Here is a 19,769-nt window from a genome sequence, read left to right as displayed (position 1 = left end):
TGAACAAAGGGTGGAAGACAGCCATGGGGATACGGGGAAGAACATTCCAGGCAGAAAACACAACGATAAATGGAGAAAAGATGCCTAATGTGTTTAAGAAATAACAGAGACCAGAGTTACTAGAACAGAGTGCACAGAACAGAGAGGATTGGGGAAGGAGGTCAGGTAAAGGAACCCCCTTTCTCCTTTAGCTCTCAGGACTCCGGTTCCTGCTGCCACAGGGCCGGACACAGGCTCCAGGCACCGCAAAGAAGCCATTCTCTGTTGGTCTCTCTGGAGACCCAGGGAGAAAAGCCCAGCATTTGTAAAGAGGAAGGATTTTAGTCCTTGCTTCATATACTCACCCCTGGGCAGCAAAATATGGGCACAGAAGTATTATTCTTAAAACCTACTCTTACCAACTTCCGTTTTTGAACAAAATTACACATATGCACCCTACTGTGCATGGTAGTGTTGACTCAGTCCAGTGAAGGATGGATCTGGTGTGGAAAGCGTGTGCTGTGCCCTGGGATTGGAGGTCTGCAACAGGAGACCTTCACCACTTACTAGACAACCCTCACCAGGCCTTGGCTTCCTCTCCATGCCTTTCACCTGGCCCCGCCGTCTCTGCACCACCCTTTCCTGTTCAGACCTATCTCCGACCTTCCAGCAGAAGGAGATCAAGTCATGGGCAGCACCTTTAAAACCTAGTCTCCCATGAAACACTGAAGGTGAAGGCGTTTCAAGAGGACACGGTGGCAGAAAAGCCAGCTCCCATGGGTGAAAAGGAGGTGGTTCAATAGCTTATGTGCTCCAAATAGTTCTCCATAGCCATACAACAGCAACCAAAAGCATTCCTGCTGGGCAGGCCTGGAGCTGCTGCCCAATTATCCTAAAGATTGCTCATGCACGCGAAAACACAGTGCAGAAACGAGGACCTTGGATGAAAAGACACAAAACTACAGAATATTTAAATTAAGAAGCCAAATAAAAATGCACAAGACATGCCATTGGTACAGAGCTAGAGTGGTTAACATCCTGAGAAAATGGAACCCAAGGTCCAGTTATTCAAGGGAGCAGACAATCGTATTGGCCCAGAATGCAGTGGGGGGCGGGGGGCGCCCAGAAGCTGAACCCCCTGCGCACAGGGCCACGTGCAGAAGCTTGCGCCGCGCTGCCCCTGGGGCTCTCCAGCAACCCAGACCCACCGGCGTCCTCCCGCGCCTCCCTCCTGCGCTGCTGGCTGGACAGGGCGCCCCGGGCGGTCGCCTGATCCCGTGGCCCCAGACCCAGGGGTAGGCGGCTGCGGACCCCTGAGAAGCCTGGAGGCCAAGGGGTGGCCGGAGAGGAGGCCGCTGCCGCGTGGCCAGCGCTCCAGGCGATGCCCGTGGCCGGGATATTTGAAACCCACCATGCAGCGCCGGAGGCATGTTCGGAGAAGGGTGTAAGGACAGAGAAAGGTTTGCTCAGGGTAGACCTGCAGCTTCCGAAGCGCGCACAGCCAGGTTTGGGGGAGCGGACGGGGAGCGGGGTTTGCGGGGGACCGGGTGCCAGGTGGGATGGGAGACATTTAGCATCTGAGCTCCGAGGCGGTGCCTGGAAGGCGGACGCGGGCCCCAGCGCACTGGCGGAGTCTCAGGCACCACCCTCCGGGGCCACGTGTCTGGGACAATTCAGATGAGGATGAAACGGCACTCGGTCTGTGGGAAACACACTTTATTCACCATCCAGACCTGATGGTAGATCCACTGGCTCCCGCCCAGGTCATATGGTAGCGCAGCCGCCTCTGCCTTCCCAGTTTCTTTGCCCGGTCTCAGTGACCCGCGGTCAACAGTGGGTTCAAAAATAGTAAATGGAGATTTAGAACTAAACACATTCAGACGGTTGTTCATTCTCCTGGGCATCGAGACCACACCTCGCTCTGTCCTGCCCGGGATGGGAATCGCCCTTTTGCCCAGCATATCTGCTGCGTGCCATCCCTTTAGTCACTCAGTGGTAACCTGGGCACCTAGTGCGTGGTACCCACGAGGGTCCTGGAACTAGTCCCGCCTCTCTCTGCGGGGGGGTGGGGGTGGGGGGGGGGGTGTTTCCATAGCATCACCTTGAAGTTGCTGCTTTTACTACCTGAAGAAAAAGGTGCAGTTTAGCTTCTCAGCGTTTCATTTTTTCCAGTGCGTCTAATACGAAAATGAATGTGTTTTTCCTGATACTTGAACTAGGGAACATTTCTTTTCATTTTTAATGTTAAGCCCCGGTGTTCGAAGTCCTCTAAGACCAGTGAGCTCACACATGCTTGGGAGCCTCCAGAGGAACAACAAACCGCCGCCACCTTGAAGTTAGCCCAGTGAAACCCATTTTAAACTCCTGATTTCCTGGGTATCTCAATATGTTTATCCTGGTCACCAAGTCGTGGTACTTTGTTACAGCAGCCATAGGACACGAATACAGCGATTTTATTCCGGAAACAAAATGGGGGTATGTTTGAAGTGGGGGTAGAGACAGAAGAATTTTTTACTCTTGGCCTTGGGAGCAAGCAGGGCTAGCTTTATGGGCATGTGACCTGAGCCATCACACAATGGTGCCCTGCTCAGAGGAGTCTGATGTTCGGTTTAATGCTCTATAATCGTCTCCATGAAATTCTTAATACAGCACTTTTGAGCAAGAGGTGAGCAGAGGAGATCCCTGGAGTGACAGCCCACGTGGACATTTGTGATCTAGCATCAGCACCCAGTGACAGTGGCTCAGGCCCCTGGGCACAGGTGCAGCATGCGGGGCAATTGGCCTGGTTTGCCTCAGGGCAGTCGGAGAAGCCACTGGGCTGAGGAGAGACCAGGGGTCAGATTGGCAGTGGTGACAGTGGCAGCAGCAACAGCAGCAGAGGTGACTGCTGTACCCCCGGCGGGAGTCAGGGGCCCTGGCAGCCCTGGGAACTGTGGGAGTCCAGCTCGTCTATTCATTCCCCGAGAGGGCCAGGCCCTGCAGCCTCTACACAAATATTAGCTCTGGCTCAGTGCTGGGACGGAAATTGCTGGGCTCAGGCAGTAAACTCTGTCAGTAAGTTATTACAAGATAAAAGCACACACAGGGACATTGCAATAGAGCGTATCGAAGCTATTAGAGTTATTAGAATTATTCAGAGTTTAGAGTCTCTGGTTTTGAAAACTACTGCAACATTGTAAAACAAATATCCACGGGCTTCCGCATGGAAATGAAGCTTAAAGATTGTAGCATGAGCAGTAACAGAAAAGAACTCTATTTTCATATGATGCTTCAGATGAACAAATTATTGAGATACATTTAAAATTATTTTTCTTATAATTGAAAATACAGTAATAGGATACACAGTAAGTAGGTATTTTCAATTATATTGAAATCATGAACCCATTTTGGCTTCTTGAGCAACTTCTACAAGTGACAGGATATGGCAGAGAAAACACTGAAATGCTACTGTATAATTTTTATTTGAAATTGAATTCAGACTTTTATGAAGGTTTAAATCTTTTTAGAAAAATTGTTTCATGAACCATAAACTCAAATAAAAAAAGAATTATTTATATTTCAAAATAACTTCTCAGAAACTTACCCCAATGTTGTCATCATTTATAAAATACTCTTCATGGCTCCAGTAACAGTTGCATCGGCAGGAAGATTCTTATCGAAATTAAAAATTACAAAAAAAATCAGTTGTGCTGCATTTGCCAAGAGTGACTGATATCACATTCACTATAAATCTATCGACAGCAGATATAATATTTTTAAAGGAAAAACCTTTACCCTGTAGTAGTGGTAGTTAACCAGGGTACTCTGAACCAGGCCCCACAAACTATGTACTCAACCCCGATGGCAAGAGTTACCCTTGAGGTGAGCCAGACATCTTTCTGAGCCTCTACTTTTTAACAATTGGGACTGACAGATGATTGAACTTTAAAAATTGAAATGTTTCTTACGAATATTTAACTGTCATCACTCAAAGCAACACAATTACTGAATATGTTTTGTTTTCCCATGAATCACAAGCATAGGTCCCAGTCGCTCAGTCTTCTGACTCTTCCCTATCTACCTGCTTTTGGAGGTGGGCAGGCTAGTTCCACAGTGTGTGGCGCACCAGGCTGCTACATCCTTTACCAAGGGAGGATTTTTCAGAGTCTTCACTCAATTGGATACTTTCCCAGTGACTTACCGTTTGTAACTCAGTGTCCATTTGCCTGACTCCACCCTGAGAGATAACAATGACAAGAGGCACTGGTATTCAGGTGGCCTCCAGTTTGAGGCTTGGAAGCTTTATGTCTAGACAGCTATGCGCAAAACCTCTCTGCACATGGAGATCAGCATATCCCCAAAGGATATAACGAGTAAAACGAGAAGAATAATGAAGAAAAATGACAGGCGCATGGGAGAGGAATACACAGGGCATGCCTCTGGTAAATAACTCCCCGAAGGACTCTTAGAAAAGACTTACTGATTAATTGAATCAATCCATCATCCTTGGGATGACAGCATCAATTTGCAATCTTTTTGGGAGTTGTTTTATTCCATTGCTGTTATGGCTTAAATTCATAAGAGGGTAGAATGAGAGGTTAAAAAAATATACCTGTTTTATTATTAAGGTGCCACAATTCTGTGCTCTCATTACAGAGAAGGCTCACATTAATTTTAATAACAATTTAGCCTGTGTCAGGGCATCCACATGTGGCTTATAAAAGGATTTCCCTCTCTGAATTTATCTTACAGAAGTCGACTTTCATTACCATCAAAATGTTAAGCTTATTTGCTTCTTAACTCCATAATGTTTAAGGATTAAAAAAACACAACTTTCTTGAAAACTCTAGAGAACAGAAGAAGACATTTTAGGAGGAACTCACCTTTGTTTTCTTTGTTGGCACTGCAGTCGTATCTCGTGACACCTGTGCAGATCCCAGTGGTAAACGAGACCCTTGGATGTATTACCTAGTTCAAATTTTTGTTGAGTTAAAAGGCACAGTGTATATAAATGTCTTAGAGATTTTGCTCTCAAAAGTGATTGTTTCAAGATACTAATAAGTTTAAAATTGGACATAATATATCAACCACGGACAGTGTCCTTTCCTTTCTTGAAGGCAGGTGGAAGGTAGATGTTGTACAATGAAGATAGCATTGAGAATGAGTCCTAAGCTAAGACCCATATATGATGAGAATAATTGGGGCTTCTTTTTTTTTTCTTCGATGTAAGGATCTTGTTATCAAAGCTTCCTGAGTATAAGTGTTGAGTGCCAAAATTTTACCAAAGACAGATAAAATGTCTGAAGGAAGATTATCTTGACAATCACAGGAAGTACTACTCAAGATGGGACAGTTTAAGTAACCTCAATGTCTCTAATATTAGCTATTCATAAATCTGTTGTAAAAGAAATAGCGCCCTAACTGGTTTGGCTCAGTGGATAGAGCGTTGGCCTGTGGACTCGAGGGTCCCAGGTTCGATTCCGGTCAAGGGCATGTACCTTGGTTGCGGGCACATCCCCAATAGGGAGTGTGCAGGAGGCAGCTGATTGATGTTTCTCTCTCATAGATGTTTCTAACTCTCTATTCCTCTCCCTTCCTCTCTGTAAAAAAATCAATAAAATATATTAAAAAAAAAGAAATAGCAAACATTTTAACCATGAAACTGAACATAATTAGTTGCTTAATATAACACACACACATATAGCCCTAGCTGGTTTGGCTCAGTGGATAGAGTGTCGGCCTGCAGACTGAAAGGTCCCAGGTTTGATTCCGGTCAAGGGCATGTACCTTGGTTGTGGGCACATCCCCAGTAGGGAGTGTGCTGGAGGCAGCTGATCGATGTTTCTCTCCCATTGATGTTTCTAACTCTCTATCCCTCTCCCTTCCTCTCTGTAAAAAATCAATAAAATATATTTAAAAAAAACCAAAAAACCCCCCACACACATATACAAGTATATATATATATATATATACACATATATATTTAAAAGAACTATAAACCAATAAGACATATTTAACATTGAGACTATGCTGAATCTAGCACACAATAATTTAGAAGTATTTGATGATTTTATACTATCTTGGGGTCTTCTTTATTAGGTTTCATTCTGACTTACACAGTCCAGGGTCAGCTGATAGCATCTGGAATTTGTTTTATTCTATTCTGGCCAGCGTATACATATTCTGGGTTTTGCTGTGGAATAGCGAGTTATTTGCATTTTCAAGATGTATGGTAATCTTGAGTAATTTCTTAACCTCCACGGGCCTTACTTTATTATCTTTATGATAAATGGGTTGGCTCTCAAAAATGTATTTTACAATGTGACCCATTTAAAATGAATTTGTATTTCTGAGTTAAATGGTCAACTTGTTATAGTACAAATGAAGATCTTGGTAGTGTTATTTACTGAAGGCATGCACTATTTAGTGGTGTTTTATCTTCTTTGAATTCAGAACATAGCTGGTAAGAGTCTTGCACTATTGAATTGATAACTCTTTTCTATTAACTTTTGTCTCTTCACCTTCAACTGAGATGTCTTGTGCATTGACCTCACAGTGCTGTAGCAACCACCTGACAGTCATCCCGTCTACTTCAATGAACCCGCATCAGCATGCTTTTCACACTGGGAGCAAAAGTCAACACAGACTTGGTCTTTACAAGACTCTCACCATGTGGCCCAGAAGTCAGGTACTGCAAGTTGATCTTTGGCTTCTTGGAATGCTACCTCAAAGCTTTCCTTGTTTGCGATCCGTTTTGGTTCTTTGGCTTGTGGAGCTGGTTTGTGTCTGTGTACAGAGAGAGAAAAGACACACCCCAGCCTGCCGCCTTCTGTCCCTTCAGTGCATACAGTGAACCTCAGCTGACATTATGGTCGGGCAATCGCCAATGCCAGGGGTTAATCTTTTCTAACTGCTTACACTACCCCAACATGCTTCACTATAGTTGCCATCAAAGACCATGCCATCAAATGGTTAATAAATGAGCTTTATAAGTTATTTTAAATTTGATTATAAAAAAGTAAAAAAGCTATGTTAAACAAGGGTTTTTAATATAGTGGCCTCACACTTTTGTCAGACAATAGCTTGATGCTAACTCTAGATTCCAGACAGAAGTGGGGAAACAGGAAAAAACCCTTAGTGATAGCAGATAATGAAAGTACGCGTTACCTCTATGACTGAGCTAAAATGGTGCCGTGACCTGGCATTTTCTCTTTCCTTTTGACACATCCCTGCACGGCATGCGACGGGCGTCAGCACCGCCTTCATGTGAGTTCCTAGGGTTTTCCTGTCAATGACATAATCACGGGCACCGGGAGGAGCGGCACGGCTTTCAGGGATGGCTCGGAAACGTGACTGTTTTTCCATTTATTTTTAAAATGCAAATTACACTGGTAAGTCAAAAAAATCACTCTGTTAAAAATACATTCAGAATTAATAAACGCAAAAAAGGAAAGGAAGAAAAAGACACATCAGGTTTGTAACTCTTGCCTTCTGAATATTAGGTTTATAACAAAAGCTCAGCCTAGAAAAATAGCATTCTTCACCGGGTCTTGAGGAGGATACAGCTGTACAACTTGCTTTTCCAGATGTAATCACACGACTGTGCTCACTGCTCCCAGCAACGACCTGTCCACTGATTCCTTTTAGTAGTCAACAATTGGTTTTGAAAAATTTTGGTGGCGATGATAGTAGTGGTTAGGTGGTAAGTTGGCTGCGACTTAAAGGAGGAAGATGAGGGCTTCTTCTCTGTGCATTTCAATTCTTATCCACATACATGTCCTGGAAGGAGGAATCTGATCACAGCATGAATGTACAATGAAACCTCATTTTAATTGTCACATTAATAGTTATATTAGAGTAGTTTCTGGCATGTAGAGTATTTATATTTTAAGAATCAAAGGACAGTACATTGGTAAATATTTTTCTCATATATGAAACATGCATGCCACTATAAAACGGTTAGGTGAGGTTTCACTGACATGTTTGTAATCCTGTGTTTTATTACATGTATGTATGGACAAACATATACAAGCCACTGAGAAAATTCAAGCACAAGTGCTGGAACCCCTTTTTGTAGTTTACGTTTCAATAGCAACCTTTGTTCCTTGATCGTTTTCAAGTGTATATGCGTGTGTATCATTGATATCCATGCAACACAGTCATGGGAATGGTTTATGTAGTTCCGGATGGAATAAGGTCCAAAGTAGGTTAACCCAATAACTGAAACTTCATAGAAACCAAGAGAAAAAGTTGCTTCATGCCAATGCATAACGTTTCAAGTCTGAATTTCGCTGCACTTAAGGATGGTATATTTGTTTAAAAAAATTTGTTTTTAATGTCTCAGGTGGATCCAAGAAAAAAACATGACTCATCTGAGTTCCTGACAAGCCTGAGCTAATTATGTTTTCCACTAATGAAAACCAAATAATGTTTGAATATATAGAACAAAATTTCCTAGAAATTCAGAATATTTCATAAACACAGTGACCTACTATTAAGTTTCCAAAGGCATCTTGTTGCCAACTACGTTAACAGCACAGTTTTTCTGCCACAATAATACAGGAGGATTCAAATACACTCTACCACACAACAGATCCCCCAATCACCACAAAGAGATCTCAAATATGTCACCAAGATAACTATTGCTCCCCCTGCCCCGCCCACCCCAAAAATAATCTCATACGCTGGAAGTTAGGAAAAAAAGTTCACCTACATAGGGTCTTCAATTTGAATTAGATATAAAAGAGTAAACATCGCTAATACATATTCAGTTGGCCTCTGTTGATAGAAATCCACAGCTGTTTCTGTGTTAGTAAAAGACATTTGTAGATACTTATAAAAGCACCTAGAGTGCGATAAATAAAGTCAGTGAGTTATGCCATTTCTGCTTCCAGTAGATAAATGATGTTAGTAGATTATTAAGTTTTACTTTGCCCCTGCCCAACCCCATCAGAAGCCCATATTTAAGAATTATAAAGGTGATGATGATGATTGTTGTTGTTATTGGTACTTGTCTCTTTTTGGCCACTGTGGAGGCTCAATAGTAAAGCACTTTGCTGACAGCTGGCAGTTTTCGTACACAGACACACTGGAGCTGCTGGGCTCTTCAGTCTGGTTTCTTGACATAAAACATACAGACTCGAACTCATTCGGAATTAATAGCAGTGTGTTAGCCTAAAGGAAGTGACTCGGGGATGTCTGCACTGAGATTCTCGGGCGCACAACTTAGGTGGGTTAAGGCAAGTATGTACGGGACAGCCTTTAGGGCAAACAACCTGCCATTTCAGACTTTGGTTACCAGGTCATCATGGCACGTTTTGTTTGTTGGTGTTGGCAATTCTGTTGCCTACGGAGCCGTGGTGCTATCAAGATGTCTGGAGTGCAGAAGACAGGACTCTCAAGCTACTTTGCCCTGGATGACTTGACAGCTCCCAGAGGCCCACGGGCTGAGCGGCAGAGGAGTTAGTGACGGCCAGCAGAGGGCACCAACACGTCTCCTTTTGAACTTCCCAAAGGCCTGGGAGAAAGAAGCCTGCTTTCAGGAAATCCGAGCTGGGCGTGTCCTGCATATTTGTCTGTTTCAGTTAGGAAGAGGAGGCCAAGTGGAACTGGTGTGTGTCTCAGTGTGTGTGTGTGTGTGTGTGTGTGTGTGCGCGCGTGCCCCGGTGTATGTGAGGCTTGGTGTTTGGTATGTGAGGCTTGGTGTTTGTTTTGTCAAAATGTATGTATATTTAAACTCAGTTGCTTCTTGCTCTTCATAAAATGCAGGAGGCCACTGCGAAACAAGTTTTTTTTTGTATGGTCCAAGAGCTGACATTAGGAAGCCATATGTATTATTTCGACCTAAGAGAGAAAGAGAGAAAAAAGACGTTTTTTTAATCAAGAGTGAAAGCTCAGCACCTTTCTCGACTCTCTAAGCACAAGAGCAAGTAAAAAAAAAAAAAAAAAAAAAAAAAGACCCAAGCCCAATTGTGCCTTAAATAGACACTTTTTTCCTTTTTTCTCAGTGCAATCTCCTGGATGGAGAGGCTGCTTATGGTAATTTAAAATCCACTTCTGGGGACAAATACAATGACTATGTATTGCTGTACAATTAGGCTGCCAGAAAGAATGCGATGTTTTCAAATGTGTCTAATAAGCCAGGGGACTTTCTCACAGTTTACACTGCAGGGAGCCCACACCCATCTCTGCTTGTTATGGCACTTAGGTCAGTGGTGGCCAGGCAGCCACTTGTTAGAAAATTAACTTGTGGACACGGGAATGTTTCGGTGAAGAAACTTCATAGCTATTGCTGGTTCCAAAGAGGTTTACCAAACTATAAAAACAAAATAATGATAACCTTTCCTTTTTAGGTGGATTGTAGATATGTAATCTGAAGATTTATAGGCCAAGAACATTTACTAAAGATACAAAATAAAATAAAAAGAGGACTGCCTATTCCTGGGCTACAGGGAGGGGTACACAGCTGTGATGGAAGGCAGGTGGTCAGTGTTTTCAAAGCTCTGCCTCTGAAACAGAAGATTTGCCGGGGACCATGGGAGCCTCACAGCTAAAATGGCACATTGCTTTTAAGCATTTCCTTTCCTAAGGAACACCTCTTACTTCCATTGCTATATAAGATTGTTAGGGTGCTTGACCGGCCCATGATGTTAAATCACTCTTACTTTACGAGACTTATTTATGGCCGGTTGACAGGAAAAGGTACCCCGGAGGATAAAGGTATAAGAGATGCTCAGGTCTGTGCTGCTCAGCAGGGGGTGAGGCTTATGTGTGAATCAGTTTCGCTTTGTCATAGGATTTGAGTAGACAGTGGCTCTCCGGGGATTGATTTTTGAGGTCCACAAAGTTGAAAAAGCCCTTCTTCATTCAATGCCGCCTAATGTGAAATTAAAAGGGGATCAAAGATACACAGAAAGAGGGGAGGGGTGCAGGCATGAATGCACGAATGGAAGCATGGCAGCTAAGTTAGTGTGAAGCAGGAGAAATAGGTAAATTAAGAATCAGGGAATGTAACACCAGAGCAGACTCATGGTCTGTCTACGAATTTGGAAAGAACACCGAACTAAGAGGCCGGAAAGCTGGTTGCGAATTGAGCTGCACACCTGACAAGTTGTGTGACCTTGTTTTCCTTCCACTTGACTCAGTTTCCTCACCTATAAAATAAAATCGTAGTATTTGAGGCCACTCAAATACTACGTGATGAGAGGAAGTTCTGTGGAAGGGATAGTAGTCATATTTTGTTGTTATATGTTGTTACATATTTTAAATATGTCTAACTTCCTAAATTTGAATGCCATTAAACATTTAACTTATTTCATGAGCAGTGAGACTTGAAAGCTCTTATATAATTTTTACTATTCCCTGGAAGTAAAGAAGAAAACATTACTTTTATTATTTTTGGTTTAGTATTTAAAGTATTCTATTTAATAAAATCACAAGAAGTTTGGTCTTCAAGGAATTTAATGCTGGATAAAAAACTTGCAGAGTCCCCTCACTAAAGACATTAGAATTATAAATGCTTGATTTGAAATAATATACTTGATTATGTATAATTAGCATTTTTATGTTATTATTATAGCTGATCCTTACATAAGTGGTTATATCTAATTTATTGTAGTGTGATCACATTTATTGATCATTCCTATTGACCAACACAATGAAATGCTGTGTGATAAAAATGTTATGTGCTATTGTCAGAGCAAGCAATTGCAAGCCTTGTAGATGTCCTGGTTTACTGTTGAGCACAAACATATTGTTACATGTTACTTGGCCTGGTGTTATATGAGATATAGTGTTTACAGAGGAAATCCTTTGGGAATGAAATACAGTGTATATTGATTTGTGACTTGATAAAGTCTTTCCATGAGTAATACTGGTTAGCATAAGCAGTATTCCTACTAATAATCCTATCTAATAAAAGAGTAATATGCAAATTGACCATCACTCCAACACACAAGATGGCCACCCCATGTGGTCAAAGATGGCCAGCAGGAGAGGGCAGTTGGGAGGGACCAGGCCTGAAAGGGAGGACAGTTGGGGGCGACCAGGCCTGCAGGGGAGGGCAGTTGGGGGCAATTGGGCCGGCAGGGGAGCGGTTAGGCATCGATCAGACTGGCAGGGGAGTGGTTAGGGGGTGATCAGGCTGGCAGGCAGAAGCGGTTAGGGGCAATCAAGCAGGCAGGCAGGCAGGTGTTTGGAAGCCAGCGGTTCCGGATTGTGAGAGGGATGTCTGACTGCCCGTTTAGGCCCAATCCCACTGGGGGATTCTTTTCAGAAGGGCTACATTTGCACCCAGATTTGAGAGGGTGCAGGCTAGGCTGAGACACACCCCACATCCCCTGTGCACCAATTTCATGCACTGGGTCTCTAGTAGATTATAAGCTTCAGGAGGATAGGGGTCAATTCTTATCCATCATTACATTTTCCTAGCATCTTCAAGCATCATCTGCATATGATTGGGACTTAAAAGTTATTAAGGGTTGAGGAGAAGAGATATGTTTCAACAAAACCTTCCAGATCTGAGTAGATCTCCAGGTTTTGATTAGGAGCTTGGACTTTGCTCGGTATGTAACAGGAAGTCATTGATAGTTTGTGGACTGGGGAGTGAAATGATCAGAGTGGTCCTTTAGGAAGGTCAATTTAGAGGCCACAAGAATGACGGGATAAGGGTTCTAAAATAAGAATGAGAATGGAAAACTTAAGGCCATGAATGCTAGAATTAGGGCAGTGTTGTGGGGATACGAAAGTGGGGATATGTGAAGTACAGAAGGAATGCTTTGAATGACACATAGTATTGCCTGATATTTGAATTGATAGAGGCTTTTCTATCAGTTATCAGATCTTCCAGGGAACTACAAGGGACACAAAGAAAAATGGAGGCATGCTGCATAGATCATTCCCCTTTTAAAAAGAAGCTGAAAAGGTATGCATAAAGATTAATTTCTCCAGAGAAATACTCCAAAAACACACTTGTTATCCTACATGCTAACGATATTAAAAGGTAAAATGATTCAATGGTGGAGGACAACGACAAGAAACACATATCTTCGAAGAGAGAAGCTCACATTTCAAAATGAATTGGAGTCTTACTTTCTATTTTGATCTTCGCTTGCAATTCAGCATATCACTTGATGCTGATATATAGAATTTGTTATCAGTTGTTATCCAAGGGAATTTGCCTAAACACAGATATAAAAATCAGGCTCTGATCGTATATCTGCTCTCTGGAGTGCTAGAGTTAAGGGTCTGATAGGTTTCAGTGGTAATAGTCTGGCTTCATTTTCACTTTTCAAAACACAAAAATGATAAAGTATTGCTCAGTTTTTGATTTTTTAAACACTATATCTAACTGGAGTGATAACAACACTTATTATCTAACTGGGGATGCTGGTAATAATTATACCAGGACAACCTGTGTAAATCTAGACGCTCCTGGGAAAACCAAAACATATGGTTTATATACAGCCACATATAACCACCTACAATGTTATATGATTTTAAGTATATGCAACTTTCGGGTAATTCAAAAATTAGTATATGATTAGAGGTTTTTTTTTTTCAGCCATGTAGTTGATACTTATATAAGACTTAAGGTAACTTTAGATGTGGCATTTCTAAGTTAAATTTTAAAATAATTATGAAGAAAATGGTATCAGAGTTATCCCAGTCAAAACGATATGAATAGGAGAGAAATGCTAAAGTATATAACTGAAGGAAAGTTGCATGCCATCTATTTTGTGCCACAGAAATTTCCTTCACCATCTTGTGGTACCCCAGATGAAAACCACCCAAGTAAAGTACTTACATGTACATAGGCTGCAGTTGTAAATGAGATGTCTTCTGAGGCCCTTGATAGCCATAAGAGTCAAAGCCACCTATGAAATCAACTGAAAAGGGACAATTGCCTTCATTAATTAACTTTTCAGAAGAGATCAACATCCATGATCAAGGTCTCACACCGATTCCTCAAATACACCTTTTAATAATCTAGTAAATGGAAAGTGACTAATCACAGAGGGAAAAAAAAAGATAGTTTCCTCAAGGAAGTGGTTCCCCACTCACCTGTGAGATTCTATTATTGCTTTACAAGAATCTATTCACTTGGAAGAACTTAGGTACTCCTCTCAAGCTACCAAGATCTAATTTTTGTAACAAGACTCACTTGCATATTAAACATGCTATAGGTGCCAGGGCTGTGTATCCCATTGGTTAGAGCATTGTCCTGATACACCAAGGTTGTGGGTTCGATCTCCGGTCAGGGCACAAAGAAGAAGCAACCAATGAATGCATAAGTAAGTGGAACATCAAATCTCTCTTCTCTCTCTCTCTCTCTCTCTCTCTCTAGTCAACACAAAATTGTAAAGATGCTATATGCCTTTTTATAGAGATTAGCTGCAACACATTACACATGTAAAAAATAATTATGGCTCAAGTGCATGTATCTATCGGCAATTGCATCATAGTAATAATGCTGTATATACTGTGGTTGTCAAGTATAAGGCTCTATGTTGGAGCTCATGAAAATGAACTCAACACGGCTGTCCCTGCCATCATGTGGTTTATAATCTGAAACAGATAATCACAAATAAAGATGAGGAGCAATGTCTAACCAAACATTCAAATGCAACAATACCTAGATATTTAAGGTATAATAAAATATAACAAGAGTTATTGCAGTAGATTATATTTTCCAAAATGCCAAAAGCAATACCTCCTATTCCATATGTGCTTACAATGTGATCTTGACACACCTCCCATCCAGGGGTTTGGGGCTATGTCCCTCCCTCTGGAAGCTGGGTAGACCTTTGTGGCTGCTTTGACCAATAGAGTATGCTATGAGTGACACTAATGTGACTCCCAAGGCTAGATCAAAAATGTCATATACTTCCTTCTTGCTCTTTTGGGATGCTCTCTCCTAGAACACGGTCACCATGTCTAAACTAGGAAATCCAAACTAGCCCACATGGAGAGACTGATGGAGAATCCAGGGATATGTATTTTGGCTGTGAAGCTAGCTGAGGTCCCAGCCAGTATTAACACCCAGACATGTGAGGAAAAATTGCCTCCAAATGATTGCAGCCCCCAGCTGTTGAGTCTGCCCAGTGTTGGAGTTTTCCCAGCTAAGATCCCTCATATTACAAACCTGAGACAAGCCATCCTCCGTGTGCTCTGTCTGAATTCTTAACCCATGGAATCCGTGAGCATAATAAATGATTGTTTTACACACTACATTTTGGCAGCAATGGTTCTTGGAACCATAAATACTAAGAGTATTGTGAAAACGTTTGCTTTTGTTTTCTCTTTTTCCATTCCTGGCTGTAGAAGTTGTGTGGTGGGAATAAAACGAAAACAACCAAAAGGATGACCAGATAGATGATAGGAAGGAGAAATAAAGGGAAATACAGGCTGAATTAGGATGCCCTTGGATATTTATACTTCTAGTATCTTATTCTATCGGCTTAGTTTTAACTAATTTTGGTTCTCTTTATAATGTCTTAAGTGTTACGGGTAGAAAGTGGAGCAAGGTGTGAAGTAACATAAAATCTATGATTTCTATTTGTCTGTTTAGTGGGGAAATCATTTTTGAAATTAGATTTTATTTTTTTGAGCAGTTTTAGGTTTACAGCAAAATTGAGCAGGAAGTATAGAGTTCATATATACCTCCTGTCCCCACAGACATACAACCTCCCTATCAACCTCCCCCAGAGTGGAACGTTTGTTACAACTGATGAAGCTACATTGACCCATCATTGCCATCCAGAGTCCAGAGTTTACACTGGGGTTTACTCTTGGTGTTTTATAATCTACTAGTGGCCCGGTGCATGAAATTTGTGCAGGGGGGTGGGGGTACCTAAGCCCAGCCTGCACCATCTCCAATCGGGGATCCCTTAGGGGATGTCTGACTGGCAGCAATCAGACATCCCTCTCACAATTTGGGACTGCTGGCTCCTAACCGCTCACCTGCCTGCCTGCATGATCGGCCCTAACTGCCTCTGCTTGCCTTCCTGATTGCCCCTAACTGCCCTCTCCTGCTGGCCTGATCTCACCCCCAACTGCCCTTCCCTGCCAGCCTGATCACCCCTAACTGCCTCTGCCTCAGCCCCCACCAACATGTCTTTGTCCGGAAGGAAGTTGGATGTCTGGAAGATGGCTGGTCGACCTGGTCTAATTAGCATATTACCCTTTTATTAGTATAGATAGATTATGTAGGATAGGGTTACTTAAATGGGGGGGAAAGCCTTTTTCATCAGGAGGGGATGCTCTTGGCAGACAAAAATACATAATCCCTATATCTGAACTGATAGCTGGCCATATGAACTATATTGCCAAACCGGTCATTAAAAAATCAAACTGCTTTCTTACACCTTACACCAAACAGCTGTTGCCCTTAAAACCCCTCCTCAGCCCCCACCTTAGGTTCTGCCTTCGCAGTTCACCCAGATTAGGTACTGATTAGTCGGTTTCTATGCCAGTCAGTGTCAAAAGCTCCACCTACTAGGCAGCCATTGGCTCCTTGCACTTCACCCAGATTTGGTTCTGATTGGTTGGTTTCTATGCCAGTCATAGGCTTATCTCTGGGCCTGATCAGAGAGGCAGGGCTTATTAGCAGCCTCTAGGTAGGCCTGGAGAAAAAGAGAGGTGTGGCTGCTGGCCAGGCCCAGAGAGAAAGAAAGAGGCAAGGGCTGATCAACAGCTGCCATGGAGGCTACGGATCAGACCCTGCTTCTCTCTCCAGGCCTCTCTCTGGGCCTGATCTGCAGTCTCCTCAGCAGTCAGTGCTGGGTCACCACGGCAACCCAGCACTGACTGCAGGACTAACTTCTGCTAGGTTGAGCCTTCAGTCATTTTGGACATTATGGACCCTGAGTTTTTATATATTAGGATGGGTTTTGACAAATGCATAATGATATGTATCATACAGAACAGTTTTACTGCCCTAGAAATCCTCTGTGCTCTGCCTTCTTATCTCTGCCTCTCCCCTAGTCTCTAGCAACCACTGATCTTTTTTAAAAATTTAAATTATTTATTGTTTAAAGTATTACATGTCTCCTTTTTCCCCCATTGACCTCTCCCCAGCCACTCCCACCTCCCAGCACATGCCCTCACCCCCCTACTATCTTTGTCCATTGATTATGCGTATATGCGTGCATACAAGTCCTTTGGTTGATCTCTTACCACCCCTGCCCCCACCTTCCCTCTGAGGTTTGACAGTCTGTTAGATGCTTTTGTGTTTCTGGATCTATTTTTGTTCATCAGTTCATGTTGTTTATTATATCCACAATGAGTGAGATCATGTGCAACCACTGATCTTTTAACTGTCTACATTATCTTATAGAATGTCATGTAATTGGACTCATACAGTGTGTATCCATTTCTGACTGGCTTCTTTCACTTAGTAATATGCATTTAAAGTGCCTCCATGTCTTTTTATGGTTTATATATAATTTCTTATTGTGACTTTTATTTTTCAAAGCAGAATTTCCCTTCTCATCAAAATTAAAATAGTATAATGAAAAAAACAGAGACCCTGATGTTGGAAGGATCATGGTTCAAATACTGCTTTGACCATTTGCCAGTTGGGTGACCTTAGACAAATCACTTAACTGCTCTTAAAGTAGGAATTATAATAATTACTTCATACAATTAGCTTGAGGATACAATAAGATAAGGAATATACAGTGCTGGGTGAGACATATGGTTTGGAAAAATAAAATTAAAAGCCCCTGAAAGAAATCAGGACTCATTCTAAGCCTATACAGTGTAGGAGAAAGACAGAAATTATTTAATGTGGGACAACTATGGAGCTATACCAAGTATTTTATAGAAGATGAGTGAAAAGAGAATGAACATCTTCTGTTTTCTGAATTACCCACATTTATACATTAGCTAATATAAGCAGAACCAGAAGAGCTAAATAACAATTTAATGGCAACTATATTTAAAGTTTGTATTTTGAGAAATTATTGTCGATGACTGGGGATTGCTGCAGATGGAGTCCAAATTCTCTTTTATTTGGGTTCACTCTTGTGAACACTAAGACTGTACTTGAGGAATAGTTTGCTGAGGATTTTCACAGCATTAAAGTTTATCTTTTCTGAGGTTCCCTTTCAGTGGGATGGTCCTCAGCCTGGAGAAGAGAGTGGCTTAGAGTAGCTCAAGATCAGAGTAGACGTAAACAGTAGCATCTCCTCCACTGGTATTGAGATCCAAGTCAAGCTCAGGTTAATGTGTTATTATTTTTAAATATTTCCTTAGGCCCTCCCGCCTCCCCTCAGGATTTCAGATGAATAGCAGAAAAAGGCAAATGGTAATTATCACCTAAAGATCATGGAGTAAACCAAGAGATAACCTGAAGAAACAAAGATAAATCTTCAAGTCCAGTGGATAGAATCTTGACCCAAAATGGGAGACAAAGCTTGAGTCCAGAGCAATGTACCTTCCTAAGACATGAGAAAAGGCTGCAGGGAAAATGAGGTATATCTAGCATGCATTGCAAATGGAGCTTGAGTTGCCTGGGGCTTACTATTATTAGCCATGAAGAGAAAAGAAGATTTGAATGTAACCAGGATGGGTTTTTACCATTTCATTCATTGGGTAGGTGGATGGGGGTGTCAAATTTAAACCAGAATTAAAGGGCATATTTCCTGTACTTTATTTTATATACATGCCTGTGTTCACAGACAACAGAATGAGGTAAGGTTATTTCCCACATGCATTCATTCTGAGTAATTGTATGGATGTCTTCCTAAATATCTGAGGGAGACAAATAGGAATAAATGGGATCTACTGACCCACTACCATTAATCTTTTAATGGTCAGAGTCCTCTATTGGTTGTAGATGTCTACCTTTGTTATTTATTCTCTAGTAACTTTTATCTGTTCTTTATAGAAAACTTCCTCCTTCATCTTCTTCCAAACTCCAATCTAATATTCTCAGAATATTCTGATGTGAACCATGATCAAAACAAAAACCCACCTGTGCTGGATTTGCCAGTGATAGTTACAAATAAGTTTTGATTTTCTGTGATGTACCTTTAAGAGGTGATATAGCAAGCATCTTTCAAGATTTATTCATTTCCTTTGTGTCTGATAACTCGTGCAGACATCATATAAACATTTAAGCAGTCCTTCCACCCAGAAATTATTTATATTCTCAGCCCCATCTTGTGTACCTCTGATTACAGCAATGTTTTTCAAAGTAAGGAGAGAGGTTTTCCTTACAGTTACTTGGTGTATTGTCTCTGCTATTTCAATGCTTATTATAAAATGTGAAAGACAGAGGAATTATTGAAGGCCTGAATTAGAATTAGGAGGATGAGAAAAAAATATGACAATGAGTACAAGATAAATAGAGAAAGGGATAGAAAACCTAGGACATGCCAAGGTTTTGAATATGAGGGAAGGGAAGCAAAAGGCAAGATTCAAAGTTGATTCTTAGAAATTAGTTGGCTAGAAGAATGTTGTTACCTTTACCAGAACAAAAAAGAATGTCAGGAATAAGTTGGTGTTTGGCTTAATTTGGAAATGTAGTATTTAATTTATAAGTGGCACATATAAATGGCAAGGACCAGGAAATGCTTGGAAAAAGGGAAATGTAACTGAAATTGGTGCAAAGCAAATTGGGGATTTGCTGTCATTAATTTTTTTTCAATTATTGATGACATTCAATATTTTATATTAGTTTCAGGTGATTCCTTGCTCCCCCCCAATAAATCATGAATTTATTTCTCCTCACTGGGCTTTATTTTGATTCACTGCAATATATCTTTACCTGACAAGTAGTAAATGTACTTGTTTATTTGTTGATTCTT

The 19,769-nt window shown here is 41.6% G+C and overlaps 1 protein-coding gene across 4 annotated transcripts in view; it reads right to left on the bottom strand.

The window, feature by feature from the left end:
* Nucleotides 1-7,308: 7,308 nt before the first annotated feature.
* The window catches only part of NKAIN2 (sodium/potassium transporting ATPase interacting 2), a 783,533-nt gene continuing 771,072 nt past the window's right edge, over nt 7,309-19,769 (bottom strand). For 2 of the 4 annotated variants that reach the window (XR_011471812.1, XR_011471814.1), the window contains exons 6-8: nt 13,763-13,844; nt 13,048-13,136; nt 7,309-9,801 (exon numbers count right to left, since the gene is read on the bottom strand). Coding sequence is in view for 1 of the 4 variants with exons in the window: in XM_070417620.1 (XP_070273721.1) it covers nt 9,792-9,801; nt 13,763-13,844 (92 nt within the window). In the remaining 3 variants the exon portion in view is untranslated. Of the gene's footprint in view, nt 9,802-13,022; nt 13,137-13,762; nt 13,845-19,769 lie in introns of all 4 variants that reach the window. The other 2 variants (XR_011471813.1, XM_070417620.1) reach the window with 2 other exon arrangements.

This window comes from Myotis yumanensis, unplaced genomic scaffold (assembly GCF_028538775.1).
Source record: "Myotis yumanensis isolate MYYU_CA2020_CCGP unplaced genomic scaffold, mMyoYum1.0.hap1 SCAF_6, whole genome shotgun sequence".
In the NCBI taxonomy this organism is placed as follows: domain Eukaryota; kingdom Metazoa; phylum Chordata; class Mammalia; order Chiroptera; family Vespertilionidae; genus Myotis; species Myotis yumanensis.
Note: the sequence above shows the minus strand (reverse complement) of the source record. Positions and strands in the feature narration are given on the sequence as shown.